Raw genomic sequence first — 27,353 nt, forward strand, 5'->3', positions numbered from 1 at the left:
TGTTACTTTGCTCACACTCCAACAGCACGTCAAGTATTAAAAACCATTTGTCTCCATTCACTCCTATCAAACACGCTCATGCATGCCTGCTGGAAGTCCAAGCCCCTCGCACACAAAACCTCCTTTACCCCCTCCCTCCAACCTTTCCTAGGCCGCCCCCTACCCCGCCTTCCTTCCACTACAGACTGATACACTCTTGAAGTCATTCTGTTTCGCTCCATTCTCTCTACACCTCCAAACCACCTCAACAACCCTTCCTCAGCCCTCTGGACAACAGTTTTGGTAATCCCGCACCTCCTCCTAACTTCCAAACTACGAATTCTCTGCATTATATTCACACCACACATTGCCCTCAGACATGACATCTCCACTGCCCCCAGCCTTCTCCTCGCTGCAACATTCATCACCCATGCTTCACATGCATATAAGAGCGTTGGTAAAACTATACTCTCATACATTCCCCTTTTTGCCTCCAAGGACAAAGTTCTTTGTCTCTACAGACTCCTAAGTGCACCGCTCACCCTTTTCCCCTCATCAATTCTATGATTCACCTCATCTTTCATAGACCCATCCGCTGACACGTCCACTCCCAAATATCTGAATACATTCACCTCCTCCATACTCCCTCCCTCCAATCTGATATCCAATCTCTCATCACCTAATCTTTTTGTTATCCTCATAACCTTACTCTTTCCTGTATTCACTTTTAATTTTCTTCTTTTGCATACCCTACCAAATTCATCCACCAACCTCTGCAACTTCTCTTCAGAATCTCCCAAGAGCACAGTGTCATCAGCAAAGAGCAACTGTGACAACTCCCACTTTATGTGTGATTCTTTATCTTTTAACTCCACGCCTCTTGTCAAGACCCTTGCATTTACTTCTCTTACAACCCCATCTATAAATATATTAAACTACCACGGTGACATCACACATCCTTGTCTAAGGCCTACTTTTACTGGGAGGGGGAATATAGACAGGGATAAGGTATCTGATACAGGATACAGATAAAGGTTATACAGATGGAGGTGGAATACTTGAATGAGACACAGATATCTGAGAATTTATTTTCACTGTGTAAGGTAAGCCTCTGGTGAATAAATTTCCTTTTATGGGAAAAAGCTGACTTTTGACAAACATCTTATTTACCTCTGATGGGTTACAAGTGTGCCTACTACCCTAGCATGCCCCATGCCAGGCTTGTCTGGTACTTGCCTAGTCAATGAAGCTGCTGGTGCTGCTGGCTCACATATATCCATGAGTTAGTGAGTGATTATGTAGTGACAGACTCTATAGCCACGCAGGAGGTGGAAGTCAACTCCTGCATTCAACTAGGTAAGTGAACAAATTCTACTATTATATGCAACCATGGATGAGTAGGGAAGCCAGTGAGCTATCATGCACACCTGTATTTATTTTGAAATAACCAATTAATGCATGATCAATTCTTATGTGAACTCTCATGTCTGCAATAACTGCAATTTTCAACTTGCCTCATTTTTCTGGCCAATACGATGGGCACGATCTTGGGCTTGAAGATCCTGATGGGGGTTCCAATCCGAATCAAAAATAATAACGGTATCAGCAGACTGAAGATTCAAACCTAAACCGCCTGCACGGGTTGACAATAAGAACAAGAAGTACTCCCTTGAAGTGTTAAATAAACGTAAAAGCTCACCACGATCTTCTGATTTAGTCATTCCTGAAAATATTATAAAAAAATTTAAATACCTGTAAGACAGGCAAGATATACATAGCTTCTAAATAATACTATAACTGAGTATCCATATACATACGTATTTACAAATACAATGTGTATAATTAAATCCCATTCTGATTTTATGACACTTTCTTACTGCACATCTAAGCACGAGTTGTACATCTTAACCAGGAAAACCCACATTAATCAAACTTTCTCTTCTATATTTATGGTAACACTATGTAATTGTTTACTTGTAAAATTTTACCCTTAACCCCTTCAGGGTCCAAGGCCCAAATCTGAAGTGGTGCCCCAGTGTCCAAGAATTTAAAAAAAAAAAATTTGTTATTTTTTCTTATGAAATGGTAGAGAATCTTTTTGCGAAGGTAATAAAACAAAAAGTACGAAATTTGATGGAAAACTGACGAAATTATGCTCTCGCGAATTTTGATGTGTCAGCGATATTTACGAATCGGCGATTTTGCCGACTTTGACTTCCATTTTAGGCCAATTACATCATTCCAGTCAACCAAATTCTTAGCTATTTTACTATTATTACTTCTATTCTGTCGATTGAGCACAAGAAATCGCCAAGTCAACTGTTTCAACTACAAAATAAAGTGATCGGAAATTGGTAATTTGGCCAATTTAACACAAAGTTCAAAATATTCCAATTTCAAAATAGCATCCAAAATAAACAATGTAGGCATTCCTGGAACTAAACTTACATTTCCTCGGTTCATTAGTTACGTTTTGAGGCTTTACAAATAAATCCCATTTTTATTTTTTATTTACATAATGAATTTTTATTCACACCAAAAAATAGAAGATTTACTGTTATGCAATATTGTAATAATTGTATAAATATCATCACCACATTTGTGAATGTGTATTAGATCCACCAGCTGGCGTGTATTAGACGTGTGAGGTCGTTTGTTTACTCTTGAACATCGACAAAAATTTAACATTTCCACTACTTTGAGCTCAGTTTCAAGCCATTTCCAATGCTAAAACCAATCAAAATCATCTCTATTTCTGTAATATGTCTTCCATTCTATCAAATGAGACCAAGAAATTGCAAATACAACTATAAAAAACATATGAAAAAACACTGCAAAGTTGCTGTTTTAATCGAAAATCTTGGTTTCAGTTTTTTTCTCTCATTATACACAGTGTGCTGCAGGATTTGTTTTATGTGGTGCACACATACCACATAGATGTATTCTCTCATATCTAGGCCCAAGTGTACCACTCACAGTTTATCAGAGTGAGCTGAGCTCATGACGTAGATCTACGGTTTGGACACTGAACGCAAAGCCGTAGATCTACGGGACGGACCCTGAAAGGGTTAATGTGTACAGTGGAACCTTGGTTTTTGTTTGCCCTGGTTTATGTCAAATTTGGTTTTCGACGACTTGTCCTAGTTTTCGTTCATCACCTTTGTTTTTGTCGAGTTGACAGTGGTCTGCAGTAACGAACATGTCCACCTGTGCCCACACAAAGTATCCCATGCATTCTGAGTCAGTCTGGCTTTATTTCTCATCGGTAGAGGGTGGTAGTGATGGTGGTAGTGATGGTGGTAGTGATGGTGGTAGAGGGTGGTAGTGATGGTGGTAGAGGGTGGTAGTGATGGTGGTAGAGGGTGGTAGTGATGGTGGTAGAGGGTGGTAGTGATGGTGGTAGAGGGTGGTAGTGATGGTGGTAGAGGGTGGTGGTGGTGGTAGAGGGTGGTAGTGATGGTGGTAGAGGGTGGTAGTGATGGTGATAAAGGGTGGTAGTGATGGTGGTATAGGTTGGTAGTGATGGTGGTATAGGGTGGTAGTGATGGTGGTATAGGGTGGTAGTGATGGTGGTAGAGGGTGGTAATAATGGTGGTAGAGGGTGGTAATGGTGGTAGAGGGTGGTAATGATGGTGGTAGAGGGTGGTAGTGATGGTGGTAGTGATGGTGGTAGAGGGTGGTAGTGATGGTGGTAGAGGGTGGTAGTGATGGTGGTAGAGGGTTGTAGTGATGGTGGTAGAGGGTGGTAGTTATGGTGGTATAGGGTGGTACTGATGGTGGTAGAGGGTGGTAGTGATGGTGGTAGAGGGTGGTAGTGATGGTGGTAGAGGGTGGTAGTTATGGTGGTATAGGGTGGTACTGATGGTGGTAGAGGGTGGTAGTGATGGTGGTAGAGGGTGGTAGTGATGGTGGTAGAGGGTGGTAGTTATGGTGGTATAGGGTGGTAGTGATGGTAGTAAAGGGTGGTAATGATGGTGGTGGAGGGTGGTAATGATGGTGGTAGAGGGTGGTAGTGATGGTGGTAGAGGGTGGTAGTGATGGTGGTAGAGGGTGGTAGTGATGGTGGTAGAGAGTGGTAGTGACGGTGGTAGAGGGTGGTAGTGGTAGTGATGGTGGTAGAGGGTGGTAATGATGGTGGTAGAGGGTGGCAGTGATGGTGGTAGAGGGTGGTAGTGATGGTGGTAGTGATGGTGGTAGAGGGTGGTAGTGATGGTGGTAGAGGGTGGTAGTGAAGGTGGTAGAGGGTGGTAGTGATGGTGGTATAGGGTGGTAAAGGGTAGTAATGATGGTGGTAGAGGGTGGTAATGATGGTGGTAGAGGGTGGTAGTGATGGTGGTAGAGGGTGGTAGTGATGGTGGTAGAGGGTGGTAGTGATGGTGGTAGTGGTAGTGATTGTGGTAGAGGGTGGTAGTGATGGTGGTAGAGGGTGGTAGTGATGGTGGCAGAGATAACCTCTCCTCCCTCTCCCCTTCTCGCCGTCTTCCATACGCCAACAAGTCTTCAATAAAGGTAAAAGTGATGTTAAATGTTCATTTATCCATTCCATTAGTCATTTATATTTATTTCTCATTGTTTTCTTTATGTAAAACTATAGTTATTCTTTATAAAATGTTTTTTTTTGTCAATATTTTTGGGTGTCTGGAACGGATTAATTGGATTTACATTATTTCTTAAGGGAATATTGCTTCAGTTCTCACCGAATTCAGTTTTTGTCGGACTTTCTGAAACGAATTAATGATGAAAACCGAGGTTCCAATGTATAAACCTATTGAAAGTCAACTGAACAGTGACCATATTCTTCCACACAGATGGATCACACTGTAATCACAGTGCTTACCAAGATATTTTATCATGTGAAATTTCTCTACACTCACCTAAAACAATGGCTCCAGGGGCAGAGGAGCATTTGTTATGTAAAACCATCACTCTATTGATATAGGAGCTCACTGACTGTGTCTGGAGACCACTCTTTAGCTGCTTTGTAAAGGCCAGACAGATATGGTGTGGGTTCAAATCCCTGCCACCACAGGATTAATTTGAAAGTTGTAAAATAAATCAATATTTTCGATGGTGTCATATTGTACTTGCGTATGATAGAGATTTTCATGTTTACCTACTTTTAACTAAAAAACAAAATTAAATGCAACAAACCATCAAGTCTCAAGTATTTGAAGCCTTTATACATGAGGTAGTCCTCCATAATAGTCATAAGCTGTGTCATCTGGCAGAAGAGCAGCACCCGATGATCGCTAGTCTTTAGTTTGGGCAAGATTCGATCTAGAAGTTCAAACTTGCCAGATGCTCGATACAGATCTGGACTGAGGAGGAGCAATATAAAGAAATTAAGTAATGCTTGGATTAAAGCATCATAAAAACTGATTAATAAAAAGAGTAACCACATGGACAGAAAATTCAAACACAGGCAAGAGACCATGTAGTATATATTTTGGTCTCGTTGCATAGGGACTCCGTCAAGTGGTTTCTCACTTTTCAAATTAATTAATGACTGATCTTCAATTATAACTTATTTTGAAGATACTGTAAGCTAAAAACAAAAACTAAATACAGTGGACCCCCGCTTAACGATCACCTCCCAATGCGACCAATTATGTAAGTGTATTTATATAAGTGCGTTTGTACGTATATGTTTGGAGGTCTGAAATGGACTAATCTACTTCACAATATTCCTTATGAGAACAAATTCGGTCAGTACTGGCACCTGAACATACTTCTGGAATGAAAAAATATCGTTAACCGGGGGTCCACTGTAATAGCAATAATTAATCTTCAATTATGACTGATTTCTAAGATACTGTAAATCTAAAAACAAAAAAGTAAATAATACTAATGATTAACCTTTATTTATGATTAATTTCTAAAATAATGCCAGTAAAAAACAAAGTAAATAAGAGTTCTATATATGACACATTAAAGGAACACATCAAATTATTATTGTGTTTTATCTCAATGGACATCTCCTGCCAAGGCAGGGTAACCCAAAGAAGAAAACACATTCACCACCATTCAACTGCTATGCTGCCAGAAATGTGCAGACATCACAATTCAGATTACCCTCTGACTGCAACACTCCCCCCACTGCCCTTCCAACCTCCAGGACTCTAGTCTGGCTTACCAGTTCCCCTGAATCCATTCATAAATAATACCTTATTCACACTCCAACAGCACATTCACTAACCCCTTAACTGTCCAAACGTAGATCTACGTTCTCTCGCCCAGCACTCCGAGTATTTTTGGAAGAAAAAAAAAATTAAATAGGGCAATTTTCTGTGTGTAATATATAAAAAAAAACCCATTAGGGTCAGTACTTACCAAGACGTAAGGCCGTGAAGTTGGTGCTGGATGCTCACCTGACGGCAACATGGAGTCTTGCCGCTTGCAGAACTGCTGCCGATATACCTTTCTTTCTATTTTTTTTTTTTAATCTGTATAATTTTTATGTTCTGATAATAACAATTTGTAGTGGTTCTTGTGATTTCATAGCCAATGTTTGTTCTGACACTAATATTAGATACTGTAATAGTATTCAGATAATCAAACATGCAGACAGGTGAACTTGGTCCCATACTATTGTCTAGAAATATATACAAAGTATTTATAGGTCCCAGCAATGTTTTAGACATGCGGGAGTGTTTATGAAAACTCCTTGAAGCATGGTGTAAGACAAGTGTCACTCCACTGCTGACAGTGCAGCAGTGGAGTGACACTGATGATTGTGCAATGCCTTGGCTTTATTTGTCTGTTGCTGTTTATCTCTGCCTCTGCTTATCTGTCTTTCTGTCTGCCTATGTGTCTGTCTTCCTGTCTCTCTTTCTGTATCAGAGAGAGAGAGCCACTCATGAACCAACAGGTATTACACACGATGCAGAGTCATCACGTCTGATTCCTGAACAAGTGAAAATAAGTATTACTTGCCAGTCATGCTTATTATGCCTTATATCTACAAGCACAGTACAGCACTTTGTCAGGATTTTATGGAGTTATCCTAGGTAATTTATTTTTATTATCACACTGGCTGATTCCCACCAAGGCAAGGTGGCTCGAAAAAGAAAAACTTTCACCATCATTCACTCCATCACTGTCTTGCCAGAAGGGTGCTTTACACTACAGTTTTTAAACTGCAACATTAACACCCCTCCTTCAGAGTGCAGGCACTGTACTTCCCATCTCCAGGACTCAAGTCCGGCCTGCCGGTTTCCCTGAACCCCTTCATAAATGTTACTTTGCTCACACTCCAACAGCACGTCAAGTATTAAAAACCATTTGTCTCCATTCACTCCTATCAAACACGCTCACGCATGCCTGCTGGAAGTCCAAGCCCCTCGCACACAAAACCTCCATTACCCCCTCCCTCCAACCTTTCCTAGGCCGACCCCTACCCCGCCTTCCTTCCACTACAGACTGATACACTCTTGAAGTCACTCTGTTCCACTCCATTCTCTCTACATGTCCGAACCACCTCAACATCCCTTCCTCAGCCCTCTGGGCAACAGTTTTGGTAATCCCGCACCTCCTCCTAACTTCCAAACTACGAATTCTCTGCATTATATTCACACCACACATTGCCCTCAGACATGACATCTCCACTGCCTCCAGCCTTCTCCTCGCTGCAACATTCATCACCCATGCTTCACACCCATATAAGAGCGTTGGTAAAACTATACTCTCATACATTCCCCTCTTTGCCTCCAAGGACAAAGTTCTTTGTCTCCACAGACTCTTAAGTGCACCACTCACCCTTTTCCCCTCATCAATTCTATGATTCACCTCATCTTTCATAGACCCATCCGCTGACACGTCCACTCCCAAATATCTGAATACATTCACCTCCTCCATACTCCAATCTGATATCCAATCTTTCATCACCTAATCTTTTTGTTATCCTCATAACCTTACTCTTTCCTGTATTCACTTTTAATTTTCTTCTTTTGCACACCCTACCAAATTCATCCACCAATCTCTGCAACTTCTCTTCAGAATCTCCCAAGAGCACAGTGTCATCAGCAAAGAGCAACTGTGACAACTCCCACTTTATGTGTGATTCTTTATCTTTTAACTCCACGCCTCTTGCCAAGACCCTCGCATTTACTTCTCTTACAACCCCATCTATAAATATATTAAATAACCATGGTGACATCACACATCCTTGTCTAAGGCCTACTTTTACTGGGAAATAATTTCCCTCTTTCCTACATACTCTAACTTGAGCCTCACTATCCTCATAAAAACTCTTCACTGCTTTCAGTAACCTACCTCCTACACCATACACCTGCAACATCTGTCACATTGCCCCCCTATCCACCCTGTCATACGCCTTTTCCAAATCCATAAATGCCACAAAGACCTCTTTAGCCTTATCTAAATACTGTTCACTTATATGTTTCACTGTAAACACCTGGTCCACACACCCCCTACCTTTCCTAAAGCCTCCTTGTTTATCTGCTATCCTATTCTCCGTCTTACTCTTAATTCTTTCAATAATAACTCTACCATACACTTTACCAGGTATACTCAACAGACTTATCCCCCTATAATTTCTGCACTCTCTTTTGTCCCCTTTGCCTTTATACAAAGGAACTATGCATGCTCTCTGCCAATCCCTAGGTACCTTACCCTCTTCCATACATTTATTAAATAATTGCACCAACCACTCCAAAACTATATCCCACCTGCTTTTAACATTTCTATCTTTATCCCATCAATCCCGGCTGCCTTACCCCCTTTCATTTTGCCTACTGCCTCATGAACTTCCCCCACACTCACAACTGGCTCTTCCTCACTCCTACAAGATGTTATTCCTCCTTGCCCTATACACGAAATCACAGCTTCCCTATCTTCATCAACATTTAACAATTCCTCAAAATATTCCCTCCATCTTCCCAATACCTCTAACTCTCCATTTAATAACTCTCCTCTCCTATTTTTAACTGACAAATCCATTTGTTCTCTAGGCTTCCTTAACTTGTTAATCTCACTCCAAAACTTTTTCTTATTTTCAACAAAATTTGTTGATAACGTCTCACCCACTCTCTCATTTGCTCTCTTTTTACATTGCTTCACCACTCTCTTAATCTCTCTCTTTTTCTCCATATACTCTTTCCTCCTTGCATCACTTCTACTTTGTAAAAACTTCTCACATGCTAAGTAATTTACACTATGAATAATTATATTTATGTGTACCTGTGAGACAGACAGACAGAAACACAGATACAGACAGACAGATGGAAATGGAGACAGCCTTAGTCAATCAGCCAGCGGGCCGGCAAGCCAGCTGACAACCCAGCCAGCCGAACACGTATTACACATGTCCAGAATTGTTTTTCTTTACTTAGAGCATAGGTTATAGGACATTTTGGCAGGATGACACTACCACTGGTATCAAAATTGAAAGGATGTTGCACAAATATTGCACATGGGTTATTATCGAGGTTTTTGATATTTCCTCGACCACTTGTTGCCACATTCATCTTAAAGCTACTAAACTCAGGGTCAGCATTACTTTCCTCTTAAAAGGGGAGTATTAATGCGACATGACATCAGTGAATCCCTGATGTTTGCCACGCTGCTTGCTCTAGCTGGCACTCAATTGAACTGGTGCTCCCACACGGTGCTAATTGGTCCCAGATTTTTTTAATACTGCTCACACTGAGTGTTAAGAGCCATTCTATAATAACCAGGCATCTCAGGCCAATCGCACCAAATTTGGAGGCAGGAAAAATAAAATGTTGATCTACGTTTGGAGCACTATCAGTAACAACACAGATCTACGTTTGGACAGTTAAGGGGTTAAAAACCACTTATCTCCATTCACTTCTAGCATGCTCACACAAGCTCGCAAAACTTAAAAGCCTCCATTACTACTCGTCAACCATTCCTGGATGATTCTAACCCATCCCACCTTTCATTCCAGATTCATACATTTTCTCTGTCATCCTATCCCTCTCTATTTTCTTTACATGCCCAAACCACACTGACAGCCCCTCCTAAACCCTCTGAATTAAAACCCTTGGTGGCCCTACACCACTCTTTCAATTTCTAGGATCAGATTCTCTGCATGAATTCATATATTTTTCTTAAACATAGCATCTCTACTACCTCTAGCAAACTCCTCACTGCAGCATCAAAAATCCATGCCTCACACCCATATAAAAGTGTTGGCATCACTACTCTGGTACATACCATTTTTTACTTCAATGAACATCTTTCTTTTAACAGATACTACCCACCTTTACCCCATCATCCCTTTTATGATTCACCTTGACTTTCATAGATCCATCTGTTGACATGTTCTCTTCCAAATTTCTAAATATATTTACCTCATGCTCCATCCTCCAATCTGATACCCAATCTATCACTGCCTTGACTTTTTGTTACCCTCATCATCTTGCTCTTTTCTATATTCACTTTGAATGCCATTTTACATACCCTTCTAAATTCAACCACCAACCTTTGCAAATTGCCTTCAGAATCATCCCCAAAAAGAGCAGTTACTATCAGAATTCAACTGTGATAATTCCAACTTTGCATTTACTTTCTAAAATCCCAGCTACTGTGGACACTCGATTATCGGCCGTAATCAGTTCCAGAAGGTCAGTCTAAAACCAAAATGGCCTAAAGCCGAAATAATATTTCCCATAAGAATTAACCCTTTGACTCTCGCAACACCCCAATCCTGAGGTGTCTCCTGGTGTCACAAAATTTAAAAAAAAAAAATAAAAAATTATTTTTCTTATGAAATGATAGAGAATCTTTTCCCGATTGTAATGACACCAAAAAAAAAACAAAATTTTATTGAAAACTGATGGAATTACGCTCTCGCGAAGTTAGCGACCTCGGCGATATTTACAAATCGGTGATTTTGCCCACTTTGATCCTTGTTTTCGGCTAATTCCATTGTTCCAGTCGATCAAACTCATAGCTATTTCTTTAGAACTCCAATTTTTTCTATCGACTGAGTACAAGAAACTGCAAATTTACTGATTTCAACCACCCAATAACGTGGCAGAAATTTGCAATTTGGCTAATTTCACGAAAATAAAAAATATGACAATTTCAAAATAAGGTCCAGAATGAACCAGACATTCCTGGTTCTAAAATAACATTTTCTTTGTTCATCAGTCACATCTCCAGGCCCCTCTGATATTACTCTTGCTTTCTAATTTGAATTTTTATTCAAACAAAAAAAAAAGAAGATTTACTGTTATGCAGACTGCTGCAATATTGTAATAGTTGTATAAATAACATCAACCCATTCATGACTGCATATTAGAATGGCTAGTTGGATATTTATTGGACAATGACATCATTTGTTTACTTTTGAACATCGGCAAAAATCAAACATTTCCCCTACTTTGAGCTCCATTTCCAGGTTCTTTTTAAAGTAAAACCAATCAAAATCACCTCTATTTCTATAATATGTTTTCCATTCTATCAAATGAGACCAAGAAAATGAGAATACAACCATAAATACTATACGAAAATAGACCACAAATTCGGCATTTTTAATTAAAAAAACGGTCTTTTTTTTTTTCTCATTATGCACTGCATGCTCCAGGATTTTTTTTATATGGTGCACACTGACCACACAGACCCATTTTCTCACATGTGGGCCTACCAGCTTTCTCCTGCTTGATTTGAAGCCGCTAGAATTTATGAGTAGATATACGTCAAACACGGTACCTCGTAAGACGTATATATACGGCCGAAACAGTCAAAGGGTTAATGTAGATACAATTAATCCGTTCCAGACACCCTAAAACATTAACAAAAAATACATTTTTTTAGAGTGGGTAGGGGATGTGTAGATCAAGTGTTTACATTGAAGCATATATGTGAACAGTATTTAGATAAAAGTATGGAAGTTTTTAATGCATTTATGGATTTAGAAAAGGCATATGATAGAGTGGACAGGGAAGCAATGTGGCAGATGTTACAAGTATATGAAATAGGTGGTAAGTTACTAAGTTCTGTAAAGAGTTTTCATGACGATAGTGAGGCTCAGGTTAGGGTGTGAAGAAGAGAGGGAGACTACTTCATGATGAAAGTAGGTCTTAGACAGGGATGTGTAATGTCACCATGGCTGTTTAATATATTTATAGATGGGGTTGTAAAAGAAGTAAATGCTAGGGTGTTCGGGAGAGGGGTGGGATTAAATTACGGGGAATCAAATACAAAATGGGAATTGACACAGTTACTTTTTGCTGATGATACTGTGCTTATGGGAGATTCTAAAGAACAATTGCAAAGGTTAGTGGATGAATTTGGGAGTGTGTGAAAAGGTAGAAAGTTGAAAGTGAGCATAGAAAAGAGTAAGATGATGAGGGTATCAAATGATTTAGATAAAGAAAAATGGGATGTCAAATTGGGAGGAGGAGTATGGAAGAAGTAAATGTTTTCAGATATTTGGGAGTTGACTTGTCAGCGGATGGATTTATGAAGGATGAAGTTAATCATAGAACTGATGAGGGAAAAAAGGCAAGTGGTGTGTTGAGGTATACGTGGAGACAAAAATCGTTATCTATGGAGGCAAAGAAGGGAATGTATGAAAGTATAGTAGTACCAACACTCTTATAAGGGTGTGAAGCTTGGGTTGTAAATGCTGCAGTGAGGAGGAGGCTGGAGGCAGTGGAGATGTCCTGTCTAAGGGCAATTTTTTTTTTCTTTTTTAACAAGTCGGCTGTCTCCCACCGAGGCAGGGTGACCCAAAAAAGAAAGAAAATCCCCAAAAAGAAAATACTTTCATCATCATTCAACTCTTTCACCTCACTCACACATAATCACTGTTTTTGCAGAGGTGCCCAGAATACAACAGTTTAGAAGTATATACGTATAAAGATACACAATATACCCCTCCAAACTGCCAATATCCCGAACCCCTACTTTAGAGTGCAGGCATTGTACTTCCCATTTCCAGGTACTCAAGTCTGGCTATATAAAAATAACCGGTTTCCCTGAATCCCTTCATTAAATATTACCCTGCTCACACTCCAACAGATCATCATCCTCTATCCTTCCTAAATACTCTCTACTCCTCTGCAATTCTATTTTCTATCTTACTCTTCACTCTTTCAATAATTCTGTCATACACTATCTGGTACACTCAACAAGTTTATTTCTTTAAAATTATAAAAATGGCACACAAAACCAATAAGCAGATGAGTAAGGTACATGTGCAACAGTAGTGTACCTTTATAATTCTTACATTCTCTCTTGTCCCCTTACAATATATTTACCAACCCTTTTGTACCTTCCCTTCTTTCATGCACACAGTGGAACCTCAGTACTACTTGAACAGCTCCATACTCGAACAATTCAGTATTTGAACATTTGCTCGGCACACAACCAAACAAATGCGACCTGCCAGAACTTCGCTGTAAACTATTTCACATTTCTTCGCATTTTTTGGTGTTTTTTATATTATTATTTTATTAACACATCGGCCGTTTCCCACCAAGGTAGAGTGGCCACAAAAAGAAAAACTTTTACCATCATTCACTCCATCACTGTCTTGCCAGAGGCGTGTTTACACTACAGTTACAAAACTGCAACATAAACACCCCACCATGGGGCCTACGAAGATCAGTGATAACAGCCAACCTAAAAGAAAATTGATTGGGAAAAATTCGCTCGATACACAAACAGCCTTCTGGAACGAATTAAGTTCGAGTACCAAGGTTCCACTGTATTATGCACAAATACGCCAACCATTCCAATACTATATCCCTACCTACTTTTAATATCTCTGTCTTAATTCCATCTATCCCAGCTGCATTACACCCTTTAGTTTTAACCACTGCCTCATGGACTTTCTCCACATCTACCTCAGGGTATTCCTCACTCCTATATGGTGTCTCCTCTTTTTGACCAATGCATATAATGACTGCCTCCCCTTCATCGCTGATATTCAACATCTCATCAAAATATTCTCTCCATCTTTCCAGTACCTCCACTTCCAGATCTAACACATATTTTGTTTCTCTCCAGACTTATTAACCCTTTCAGGGTTTTCGACGTACTAGTACGGCTTACGCACCAGGGTTATTGACCTACTAGCATGCCTAAATTCTAGCGCCTTCAAATCTAGCGAGAGAAAGCTGGTAGGCCTACATATGAAAGAATGGGTCTATGTGGTCAGTGTGCACAGTATAAAAAGAATCCTGCATCACACAGTGTGTAATGAAAAAAAAAAAAACTTTGACCGTGTTTTTGGATTAAAACAGCGACTTTGCACTGTATTTTCGTATGATATTTATGGTTGTATTCTAGTTTTCCTGGTCTCTTTTTATAGAATGGAAGATATATTCCAGAAATTGAGATGATTTTGACTGGTTTCACAATGAAAAGTACCTTGAAATTGAGCTCAAAGTAGCAGAAATGTTCAATTTTTACCAAATTTCGAAAGTAAACAAATCATGCCAAGCGTCCAATACACGTCAACTGGTGATTCTAATATTCTTTCACAAGTGCGCTGATATTATTTATACCATTTCTACACTAATGCATAACAGTAAATCTTCTATTTTTTGTAAGAATAAAAATTCAAAGTGGAAAGCAAAAGAAATATAAGAGGGGCCTGGGGACGTGACTAATGAACAGAGAACCTTCTTTTCCTACAGATTTATATGCTCTCTAAGTCATTCTACTTTGATCCATTCTCTCTAAATGATCAAACCACCTCAACAACCCTTCTTCAGCCCTCTGACTAATACTTTTAGTAATTCCACACTTCCTAATTTCCACACTCCAAAATCTCTGCATAATATTTACACCACACATTGCCCTTAGACAGGACATCACTACCTCCAGCTGCCTCCTCACTGCAGCATTTGCAACCCAAGCTTCACACCCATGTAAGTGTGTTGGTACCACTAAACTTTCATACATTCCCTTCTTTGCTTCCATGGATAACATTTTTTGTCTCCACAGATACCTAAATGCACCATTCACCTTTTTTCCTTCATCAATTCTATGGTTAACCTCATCCTTCATAAACCCATCTGCTGACAAGTTAACTCCCAAATATCTGAAAACATTCACTTCTTCCATACTCCCTCCCTCCAATGTGATATCCAATTTTTCTTTATCTAAATTGTTTGATACCTTGTTTTCCAAATGCAGTAATTAATTATTTACTAGCAGAGCAACTAAAGTAACATAACTTACCCTTGAACTATGCCTCCTGCAAATCCAGTATGATTGCAATAGGCTTCCTCAATGTGTTGGAACATAAAGGGATGGTTGCAAAGTTTGCGAAGTTGCATAATAGTATTCATGAGAGCCTTGGTATTGCTCTTCTGACCTTTCTTATCTTCAGCACACAACATAACTCCCCTTGTCTGCATAGAGCGGTATAGCACATGTTGCAACCCTGACATTTCACATTTGATGATATATTCAACCTGAAAATACATACTAGATAATTAAGTTATAGAGAGCTCTTAAATATAGAGATAAATAATTAAAAAAGGGTGGTGGACAAATTCGAGAGGGTACGTAAAAGGAGGAAATTAAAAGTGAACATAAGAGCAAGATGAGAAAGGGTAACAAAAAATTTGGGTAATGAAAAACTGGATATCAGATTTGAGGAGAGAGTATGGAAGAAGTGAATGTTTTCAGATATTTGGGAGTGGACTTGTGAGCAGATGAATCTATGAAAGAAGAGGTGAACCACAGAGACGAAGAAGGTAAAAAGGTGAGTGGTGCACTGAGGCATCTGTGGAGACAAAGAATGCCATTCCTGGAGGCAAAGAGGAAATATGTAAGGGAATATTGATACCAATACTCTTATATGGGTGAGAACCATGGGTTGTGAATGTTGCAGTGAGGAGGCTGGAGGCAGTGAAGATGTGTCTGAGGGCAATGTGTGATGTGAATATTATGCAGAGAATTCATATCATAGCATGGAAATTAGGAGAAGGTGCAGAGTTACTAAAAGAATTATTCAGATGGCAGAGGCGGGGCTGTTGAGGTGGTCTGGACATTTAGGGAGGATGGAGCAAAATAGGGTGACTTGGAGGATGTATAAATCTGTAGTGGAGGTAAGGCAAAGTAGGGGGTTGCCCTAGGAAAGGTTGGAGAAAGGGGGTAAAGGCAGTTTAATGTGTGAAGGGCTTGGACTTCTAGCAAGCTTGTGTGTGCATGTTAAGAGTAAGTGGAGGCAAATGGTTTTTGGGACTTGACAAGCTGCTGGAGTGTGAACAAAGTAACAATTTATGAAGGGATTCAGGGAAACCAGTTAGCCAGACTTAGAGTCCTGGAGGTGGGAAGTACAGTGCATGCACTCTGAATTAGGGGTGGGGATATTTGCAGTTTGGAGAGGCACATGGACTGTAGTGTCTAAGCACCTCTGGCAATACGGTGATGAAGTAAATAATGGTGAAAGTGCTTCTTTTTCGGGTTACCCTGCCTCAGTGGTAGATGGCCGAGTGTTAAAAAAAAAAAAATATCAGCCCTTACCCACCTTCACTCATCCCCTCAACCTCCTGCTCATTTGTTGGAGAGTGGGGCCCTCAACCTGCCCATTCATTGGAGAGTGGAGTCCTCAACCTCCTGCCCTTTTGTTGGAGAGTGCAACCCTCAATCTCCTGCTCCTTTGTTGGAGTGTGGGGCCCCTCAACCTGCCCATTTGTTGTAGAGTGGGGCCCCTCACCCTCCTGCCCCTTTGTTGAGGAGTAGGGCCCTCAACCCCCTGCCCATTTGTTGGAGAGTGGGGCCCTTAACATCCTGCCTATACACTGGAGAGTGGGGCCCTCAACCTCCTGCCCATTTGTTGTAGAGTGGGGGGCCTCAACCTTCCCATACGTTGGAGAGTGGGGCCCTTAATATCCAGCCTACAAGTCGGAGAGTGGGGCCCTCAACTTCCTTCCCATTTGCTAAAGATTGGGGCTCTCAACCTGCCCATACACCGGAGAGTGGGATAACTATGGACCAACACCTTCACTCAACATCAGGCCCCTACCATCTCCCATACTCTCCCTCCACTCCACACTTCTCTGCCCTCCCCACCATGCTTGCCTAGACCTCAACACCCCATGCTTGTATGCATCTCTCCCAAACATTCATCCTCACCTGCATATCCTCACCCACCTGCCTCTACCCATCCCCACACCAGTGCCCATCTGACCATATGCTCTACTGCCACATGAGGCATGCAACAGCTGAAGGGAATGCATGACAGCAGCAACAGCATGCCACTTTAATTCTTTCGCCAATAACTTCATTCGCTCTTCTTCACCCAGTACCTTGTCCTCACCCACCAGCACGCACACTCTCACACACTAGCAAATAAGACAATGGACTCACCCTGAGGCTCAGTGTGAGACAGAGGGGAAAGAATGTAGCACATGTCACATTTGCTCCTACATGTCGTCTATTGTGCTAACCAGTTTTTATCGAGTGTTCATCAAAAAATGCCACCATTTTGCAACCGTGCAGTAACGAACACGTGTTAACAGATTGTGTGTTATCTGATGGTCTACTGTGGTGTTAGAGTGGTTGGTGCATGTGTTCAATAAATGTATGAAAGGAGGAAAGTACCCAGGGATTGACAGAGTGTGTGCATAGTTCCTTTTTTTTCAACACCCTGGCAGTAGGAGACTGCCAAGGAGTTAAAAAAAAAAAAAAAAAAAAAAAAAAAAAAAAAAAAAAAAAAATAAAGGAGAGCAGATGACGAAAAAGAAAGCTGATATGAAAATGCTGATGTGAGAATTGCTGTAGAACATATATATAAGGGGAATAAATTCAAAGTCAAAAGATGAGTGGATGGATATTAGGCAGTACCTTAATCTTTTTTTTTTTTTTTACAGAAAATAATAACACTAATGCTAAAACATAGGTGAAATAATCTGTTCACTTTACTTCAGTGTACGTCGGAGAATGATGTACTTACACCAGTCTCATTCCATAAGGGTGAGGAGTGATGTCTTACAATTCAGGATTTCTAACAAGAAACAAATGAATTCACTAATGAATAACAAGGCACAATACCAAGACTGGAACTATGCACATAACCTGCACATAAGAGAACTTATGATGATGTTTCAGCCCAAGTTGAACCAAAATGTCGTCCTAAGTTTCATTCTCCTGTGTGCTGATTATTTGTGCATCCACTAAGTCTTCCTGAATGCTAAAATGGTAGACTATAATGGAAACAAAAGCAAATTATTATGAATGGACTAAGTAATCATTAAAAAGTTTACCTTATCTGGCAATTGTGCTTCAACTTCTCTCTTGAGTCGGCGTAGTAAAAATGGTCTAAGAACTTTGTGCAGACGTCGAATGATCAAGATAGTTTCCTCTTCATTTAACTCCACCTAAAAATATAAAAACATAGATAAAGATTGGGAGGTTTTCATTGAATTTATGGATTTATGGATGGAGTGAATGATGGTGAAAGTTTTTCTTTTTCGGGCCACCCTGCCTTGGTGGGAATCGGCCAGTGTGTTAAAAAAAAAAAAAAAAAACATGATAGTGTGGATAGAGGAGCAATGTGGAAGATGTTGCAAGTGTATGGAATACGTGGTAAGTTACTAAATGCTGTAAAGAGTTTTTATGAGAGTAGTGAGGCTCAAGTTAGGGTGTGTAGGAGGGAGGGAGACTACCTCCCAGAAAAAGTTGGTCACTTGCTATTTTAGTATACAATGCACCATCTTCATATTGTTTTATAATTTCTAGTTTTTCATCTAATGTTAACCATTTACATTCACTAGAATGCTCAGCATTATTGCATTTCCTCTTTCCAATCATATTTGTGTATAAAAGCGGTACCAGTGCTTTACAATAAAGAAAAAATTGTGTATACCTAAGTACTGTAGATATAAGACTACACAGCTGCACTGCTTGGAGTCTGGAGTGATACTGATATTCACACTGCACTAGTCCAGTACATAAGAACATAAGAAAGAAGGAACACTGCAGCAGACCTACTGACCCATGATAGGCAAGTCCAAGTCACACCCACATTATTCAGAAGCCTCAACCCAAGCCTAGAGAAATTTTATCAGTACTAAACAGTAGTCTAAGTTCTTGTATACAACCCAATAATGAATCTTGTAAACTACTGTGTGTAAAATGATGAATAAATAACAAAATAATTATAATCGTAAAGATTCGTTGGCACTTAGCGGCAGTAGGCTATCATAAACCAAGTGATGAAGTTGGATGAAATATGGTAGTATGTATCAGTAGGCTAATTCACCTGTTTACCATCAAACTACCCAGTAATATTTTTACTCACTTCAAATGATCCTGATATTAAGGGAACATTATCAGATATAAAAAGCGAAAGTAAAATTGCAGTACAATAGACCGTCGTTCAACACAGTTTTGTCTGGCACATTTTGGTGATAGCATGACTGAACAACTGCGGCATATTTTTGTTTAACACTGTAAAATTAATTTAACACGGTTGCGGGAGGGGGAAAAATTTTGAGCGTGCAGTCACCTGTGGGGTGGGATGGGCTACTTCCATCCCCGGCCAGCATCAGCCACCCCCACCACCCTCCCAGCCTTCAGTTCCGGTTCATGTGTGTGTTGGGCGAACCTGTGCCAGTAGCTCGCTGTGTTTGTTTAGATACATATTAATTGCCATATCTTAAACCTGCCAAGCAATCATGGCACCCAGTAGGCATACAAGTAATGCTGAAAGTTGCAAGAAAAGGTTTAAGCATTTAGGTCTTAGAATTAACAAAGAAAATAGAGATACTATTAGAAAAGAGATAGCCTGTAGCCGGAATGAAGTGTCATTTTGTACACAAAAAGAATGAGGTAAATATGAGTCTGTATGATGACTGACTGACTGACTGACTGACCTGACTGATATAATAACTGACTTGACTGACTTACTGATTTGACTGAATGACTTACTGACTTGACTCACTTACTGAATGACTTAAAGTTAGACCTTTTCACTGAAGAGGACCCTGAAATGGTGTCTAGTGCAGCTGATGCCTTACTGTCAATTGTATATGTACTGTAGAGTAAAGCAGAACAGAAATCCCTTACAGAATTTATGCACACTCCAGTACATCCATTAACTTCAGTACCAGTACCTGTACCATCCACCTCAGCCCAGTAGGACCACAACATAACTCTCCACTCTCTTCACAATCATCCACAAACCCCCACAATTTAAGGTAAGAAATACTATTATTTCTGCTGCAGTTGTAATCTTATGCAGTAAAAACAATATAATACATCACAACAATGAACTACAATTACATATTCACTTTTATTTTTGTAAGATCTGTTGGTCTAAAAAAAAGTTGTTTGGCTTTTTGGGGCTCCCGGGAACGTAACCCTATTCTTCCCATAAGTTCATCTATTTGTCTAACACGGTTTTTCCCTAACACGGTGTTTTCAGGAACGTAACTACCATGTTAACCCTTTGAGGGTCGACAGGCCCTCTCCGAGACTCGTTCTCAGGGTCAGCCAAATATAAACAAAAAAATATTTTTTTTCTTATGAAAAGATAGAGAATCTTTTCCCGATCATAATGACACCAAAACTTTGAAATTTGATGGAAAACTTATGGAATTATGCTCTCGTGAAGTTAGTGGTCTCGGCGATGTTTACGCATCGGCGATTTTGCCCACTTTGAGCCCCATTTTCAGCCAATTCCAATGTATTAGTCGACAAAGAACATGAATATTTCGCTAGAACTCCACTTTTTCTATTGAATGAGTGCACGAAACCACCCATTTACCAATTTCAACTATCTAGTACAGTGGTCAGAATTTAGCAATTTTGCAAATTTCACACAAATTTCAAAAGATGCCAATTTCCGAATAGGGTCCAGAATAAACAAGAAAGACATTCCTGGCACTAAAATGACATTTCCTCTGTTCGTTAGTCACGTCTCAAGGCCCCTCTTACATTCTTTTGCTTTCCACTTTGAATTTTTATTCTCACAAAAAATAGAAGATTTACTGTTATGCAGACTACTGCATTAGCGTAAAAAATGGTATAAATAATATTGGCACACTTGCGAAAGAATATTAGACTCACCAGTTGATGTGTATTGGACGCTTGGCATGATTTGTTTACTTTTGAACTTTGGTAAAAATCGAACATTTCTGCTACTTTGAGCTCAATTTCAAGGTACTTTTCATTGTAAAACCAGTCAAAATCATCTCAATTTCTGTAATATGTCTTCCATTCTATAAAATGAGACCAAGAAAACTAGAATACAACAATAAATACCATATGAAAATACAGTGCAAAGTCGCTGTTTTATTCCAAAAAAACGGTCAAAAATTTTTTTTCTCATTATGCACTGTGTGTTGTAGGATTTTTTTTATACTGTGCACACTGACCACATAGACCCATTCTTTCATATGTAGGCCTACCAGCTTTCTCCCACTAGATTTGAGGGCGCTAGAATTTAGGCGTACTAGTACGTCAAAAACCCTGGGTCGTAAGCCGTACTAGTACAACCGAAACCCTCAAAGGGTTAAACGACGATCTACTGTATATAGTAGTTATACATATACAAAAGCCATCCAAATTAATATGCAGTCCTTGCTGTAGCCACAACCACATGCAAGCATCAAGACAGGGTAGAAAGAGAACACGACCAGTGAAGTTCAGTTTACGTACGTACTTTACAGGACTCACCTGAGTGTCCTGCATATGAACAACTGCAGCTAAACTGACTGACCATGAAAGACAAATGTACTGCCCAGAACAAGAAAACTGAAGAACCATTCAGTACACAAAGACAAACAATAGAAATCAAAGACCCCAACAAAAATAAGTCACTTGTCTGATCTTTTGGGGTCATCCTAGTGAATTGACACACATTACTATGTATAATAATTTGAGTAACTAATTATGTGTACTTTTTTTTTTTTTTTAACAAGTTGGCCGTCTCCCACCGAAGCAGAGTGACCCAAAAAGAAAGAAAATTCCCAAAAAAGAAAATACTTTCATCATCATTTAACACTTTCACCTCACTCATACATAATCACTGTTTTTGCAGAGGTGCCCAGATACAACAGTTTAGAAGCACATATAAATATACAGTGGACCCCCGGTTAACGATATTTTTTCACTCCAGAAGTATGTTCAGGTGCCAGTACTGACCGAATTTGTTCCCATAAGAAATATTGTGAAGTAGATTAGTCCATTTCAGACCCCCAAACATACACGTACAAACGCACTTACATAAATACACTTACATAATTGGTCGCATTCGGAGGTAATCGTTATGCGGGGGTCCACTGTACAGTGGAACCTCGGCTTACGAATTTAATCCATTCCGTGACCTTGTTCGTATCCTGATTTGTTCATATGCTGAGTAAATTTTCCTCATTTAAATTAACTGAAATGCAATTAATCCATTCCAGCCTCTCAGGAGGCATGACAAAATAATGCTAATATCAACTCTACGGCTTAGTTATCTATCACAATTCATCTAATATGACATAATAAACAATAATAACATAGAAACATGATATATACTCTAGAATGAATAAAATAGGCCATAATATGGCAAGTGATGGCGACGCCGGCAGCGGCAGAAAGCATCCGCCGTTTACTCTCCCACTCTAGTATCTTCCCAGTCCATACCCCCACACCTAGCTTGCTGACTGTATGCGAATACTGTCTCTTTGGGTGAGGCGTTAAGAAATTTGTACAACGTAAGACAAAATTATGCATCCCAAGGGTCTGCTGTGGTCACTCAGAGTGACACACCTCCTCTTAGTATTAACCCTTGGTTCGCACTGAGATAGCCATGGTCTAGAAGTACCTACAGCCACCCAGAGGGTTACCAATTTGCATTTTGAAGCATTTGGCACAAAAATATGAAAAAAATTATGAGAAATGTCTAAAAATACACACCCCAGGGCAATATGGGTTCAGAGCAGGTCATTCCTGCCTGTTCCAGCTACTGGATCACTATGACAAGGTCCTGGATGCTAGAGGATAAACAAAATGCAGATGTAGTATACACAGACTTTGCAAAAGCCATTGACAAGTGCGACCATGGTGCAATAGCGCACAAAATGCATGGTGATGAATAACAGGAAAAGTTGGTAGGTGGATTTATAACTTCCTAAGAAATAGAACACGAAGAGTAATAGTAAACAGAGTAAAGTCTGAGGCAGCTATGGCGAACAGCTCTGTTCCACAAGGCACAGTACTCACTCTCATCCTGTATGCCTCATCCTCATATCTGAACATAGACAAAGATGTAAGCCATAGCTCCGTGTCTTCCTTTGCAGATGACACCTGAATTGCCATGACGTCCTCCAGTGAAGACACCGCAAGACTCTGAGCAGACATCAACCAAATCTTCAAATGGGCCACTCAAAACAGTATAAAGTTCAATGAAGAGAAATTTCAACTACTCAGATATGGAAAACTTGAGGTAATTAAAACTATATCAGGGTATACAACAAATTCTAACTATACAATGAAGCAAAAAAGTGCACACGAAAATCACTCCCATTGAAAGCAAAAGACTCAGCAGGAGATGCAACATTCAGCCAATGAACAGCAGGGGCACCATAAGTACACTGAGAGACAAGACAGTAAGTGTCAGAGGCCCAAGACTGTTCAACTCTCTCTCAGCATACGTAAGGGATATTACCAAAAGACCCCTGGCTGTCTTCAAGAAGGCACTGGACAGGTACCTAAAGTCAGTACTTGACCAGCTGGGCTGTGGTTCGTACGTCAGTTTGCGTGCGGCCAGAAGTAACAGCCTGGTTGATCAGACCCTGATCCACCACGAGGCCTGGTCTCAGACTGGGCCACATTAGCATTGACCCTCAAAACCCTCTCCAGGTATGTATTAAAAGCAAGCAAGGTCCTGGGACAATCACATCTTCAATAAAGGCATCCCAAATGAATGCATCTGAATCCTTTTCCTTTGAAGTTGTCAGCATTTTCTGCCTTCTTACTACTAATTGTCAAACAATATTTAAATATATTTATGTAAATTTCTTTATATACATTTCCTTAAGTCTAGGAAAACAACCCCTATTTCATTACTCAGTTTGATTAGTGACTTTTTCTAGTTGATAATGAGACACAAGCAGCAAGTGGAAACTTTATCAAGATGATATTTTGCTAGAAGAGCAGGAATTTTAATGTTGCCTATGTGTCTTACTTACCAGGATTTTTAATGCCTGATTTGATAAAGCCTGTTGTGTAGGTGAAACTTTGTCTAAATAAAACTTTCAAATGCTGCTTATGTGTCATTATCAACTACAACTTCTCAATATTCCTACACCATCTATTAAAATGATGCCTTTTTAAATTAAGACAGCAATATCTAGCATTACTTACAGCTTGACTTCATTACAAATAATTTATTAAGCATTCTAGCATAATTTTATTTTGCCTGTGAAAATCATTTTACCTTTTCACCTGTGGTTGCAAAGGGAGCATTAAACCATTGTTCAAATGTGTTACATGATTTGAAGATGGATGGCAGGAGAAAGTTAAGGAGGGCCCACAGCTCTGGCAACTTATTCTGCAGTGGTGTACCCGTCAGCAGCAGGCGGTGTGGTGCATTGTAGAATGTGTTCAGCGTCTGAAAAAAAGTAAAAATAAAACATCTCACAGAAAAACCTTACTGATAACTGTGCATGTTTACATACTGAGATGTCTATGAGTTTCAGGAGAAAACTTAGTAAGAACCAATTCAAAGAAAGCTGAATTGTCCCCACTAGATTTTCTGTACTACGTAGTTAATCATATAATATCCATCAACTCTCCTTAACTTTGAACTTATCTTTAGATAACCCTACTAACCACTTGAAAACAAATGCAATTTTATAAATATAAACTCACTACATGCACCTGATATTCACACTTTTCTTCACGCTCACAACAGAATCACCCCCTCATCTTTGTCATAGAATATTACAGATAAATTCTAGTATAGCAAAGGTGGGGTAAGGGTCAACCTAGGAAAGGTCGGAGGGAGGGGGTAAAGGAGGTTTTGTGGGTGAAGGGGTTTTTGGGACCTGACGAGCTGTTGGAGAGTGAGCAGGGTAATATTCCGTGAAGGGAGTCAGGGAAACTGGTTAGCCGGACTTGAGTCTTGGAAATGGGAAGTACAACACCTACACTTTAACCCTTAAACTGTCCAAACGTAGATCTACGTTTTTTCAACATTTGAAAGTATGTAAAAAAACGTAGATCTTTTTTTTTTTTTTACATCTGAAAGTGTAAAAAAACTTTGATCTACTTTTTTTTATATTTGAAAATATGTAAAAAATGTAGATCTACTTTTGGAGCACTACACATGTGAACATAGATCTATGTTTGGACAGTTTAAGGGTTAAAGGAGGGGTCTGGGATATTGACAGTTTGGAGGGACTTCTGAACTGCTGTATCTGAGTGCCTTTGCAAAGACAGTGATTATGTATGAGTGAGGTGAATGTGATGAATGATGATGAAAGTATTCTCTTTTTGGGAATTTTCTTTCTTTTTGGGTCACCCTGCCTCAGCGGGAGATGTTCGAAGTCAAAAAATTTCTAACATGAACCTTAGTCCTGGCTGTCTCCCTTCTCATTACAATGTCAAATTCTCTTAACTTCAGAACATCCCTACTAATAATAAAACTACTATGTGCTACTATTTCTTCACTAATGCTACACTCCCCTACCATTCCTAAATCCTAACTTCTGTCTCACTCTTAACTCTTATTCTTCCTTTTCACATATACAAAGGAATCATGCATACACTGAATACTTATATGCATTTATAAATTATATAAATTTTGGAAAAAATTAGTAAGGTCAAAATAATGCTGTCTAGTAGACACTTAACAAGGTGGGAAGCTTAGGGCATCATCAATGTCCGTTGCCTGATTATCAGGGGATGCACAACACATGGCCTGGTGAGCTGATTGAAAAAAAAAATCTATGGACGAACCTCCCACATTTTGTTCATCAGTTTTTTTCTTTTTTTTTTTTTTTTTTTTTTTCAGTGCAATACCTATCTTTCTTCTATGCTATAATTTTTATGTGAAAATTTTCAATACTGTTAAGGCAATCTTGAGCAGTCTGACTGTGCTCTAACTGATCTATTCTATACAGTACTTGCAAGGTTATAGGACATTCCTTCAATGGGGATAACAAGAATCCACAGAAATCCATTAAGAAAAAGATAAGAGTCAGAAAGATACTGGGAGATTTTCTTTATAAATAAAGTTGTAAAATAATGAAAAAACTGAAAGAGTAGGTACTAAGTGCTACAACAATTAGAAATAAAAAAATATATGATAAAACACATGAATCCTAGGTAGTAGGTTGGTAGACAGCAACCGCCCACGGAGGTACTACCCTCCTGCCAAGTGAGTGTGAAACAGAAGCCTGTAATTGTTTTATATGATGGTAGGATTGCTGGTGTCTTTTTTCTGTTTCATAAACTTACAAGATTTTAGATGCGTCTTGCTACTTCTACTTACACTTAGGTCACACTACACATGCATGTACAAGCATATATATATATATATATATACACACACACCTCTGGGTTTTCTTTTTTCTTATTGGTTCTTCTTCTTGTTTATCTCCTCTTATCTCAATGGGAAAGTGGGACAAAATTCTTCTGTAAACCACACATTTCGTAAGAGGTGACTAAAATGCCAGGAGCATGGGGCTAGTAACCCCTTCTCCTGTATAAATTACTAAATTTATGAAGAGAAACTATAGTTTTTCTTTATGGGCCACCCTGCTTTGGAGGGATATGGCCAATGCATTGAAAGAAGAGGAAAATACATAAATGAAGATGGGACATCATGAGCATAGCTTTGCTCCTGCAGGTACAAATAGGTAACTGCACATAATTAATACCTGTGTGAGTTTACAATGGTGGTTCTTCATGCGGTGACCTTCATCAATGATCATGTACTTCCATCGCAGCTTTGATAAAACAGCTTTATCCTTTATAATGTATTCATATGTTGTGAGCAGGACATTTAACTTTGTTGCTCTCATTTGACTCTGGACAATCCGGCGAACTTGAGGTGACCCTTTGTAAACCACAACCTGATGAAGTATTAAATAAGCCATCACAGTAAAGCCTCAATATAATGGACTTCTGAAATAATAGACAAAATCCACTAGATAAATTGTATTTTCAATGTTTATTGTGGTATATTCAAAAAGTGTATGTACAGTACTATACTATGCAGAGTCCTATAATGTTTTTCTGATTTAACGGGCACTCTAAAGTGGGTAAAAATGTTATGGAGGGAGTAGTAGGTAAATTTGGGGTGCCAGGGGTAAATGTAAATGGGGAGTCTTTAATTGAGCTATGTGTAGAAAGAGATTTGGTAATAAGTAATACATATTTTATGAAAAAGAGGATAAATAAATATACAAGGTATGATGTAGCACGTA

General features: G+C 39.4%; 1 protein-coding gene across 9 annotated transcripts in view; it reads right to left on the reverse strand.

Annotated features, from left to right (window-relative positions):
• Nucleotides 1-27,353, reverse strand: part of LOC128691724 (ATP-dependent helicase brm) — a 153,088-nt gene that overhangs the window by 47,454 nt on the left and 78,281 nt on the right. For all 9 annotated transcript variants that reach the window (XM_053780621.2, XM_070088919.1, XM_070088918.1 and 6 more), the window contains 6 exons: nucleotides 26,805-26,999; nucleotides 24,359-24,532; nucleotides 18,195-18,308; nucleotides 15,160-15,395; nucleotides 5,131-5,297; nucleotides 1,494-1,702 (listed from right to left, as the gene is read on the reverse strand). In XM_053780621.2, the coding sequence (XP_053636596.1) occupies nucleotides 1,494-1,702; nucleotides 5,131-5,297; nucleotides 15,160-15,395; nucleotides 18,195-18,308; nucleotides 24,359-24,532; nucleotides 26,805-26,999 (1,095 nt within the window). The remainder of the gene's footprint in view (nucleotides 1-1,493; nucleotides 1,703-5,130; nucleotides 5,298-15,159; nucleotides 15,396-18,194; nucleotides 18,309-24,358; nucleotides 24,533-26,804; nucleotides 27,000-27,353) is intronic.

This window comes from Cherax quadricarinatus, chromosome 26, assembly GCF_038502225.1.
Source record: "Cherax quadricarinatus isolate ZL_2023a chromosome 26, ASM3850222v1, whole genome shotgun sequence".
Lineage (NCBI taxonomy): Eukaryota > Metazoa > Arthropoda > Malacostraca > Decapoda > Parastacidae > Cherax > Cherax quadricarinatus.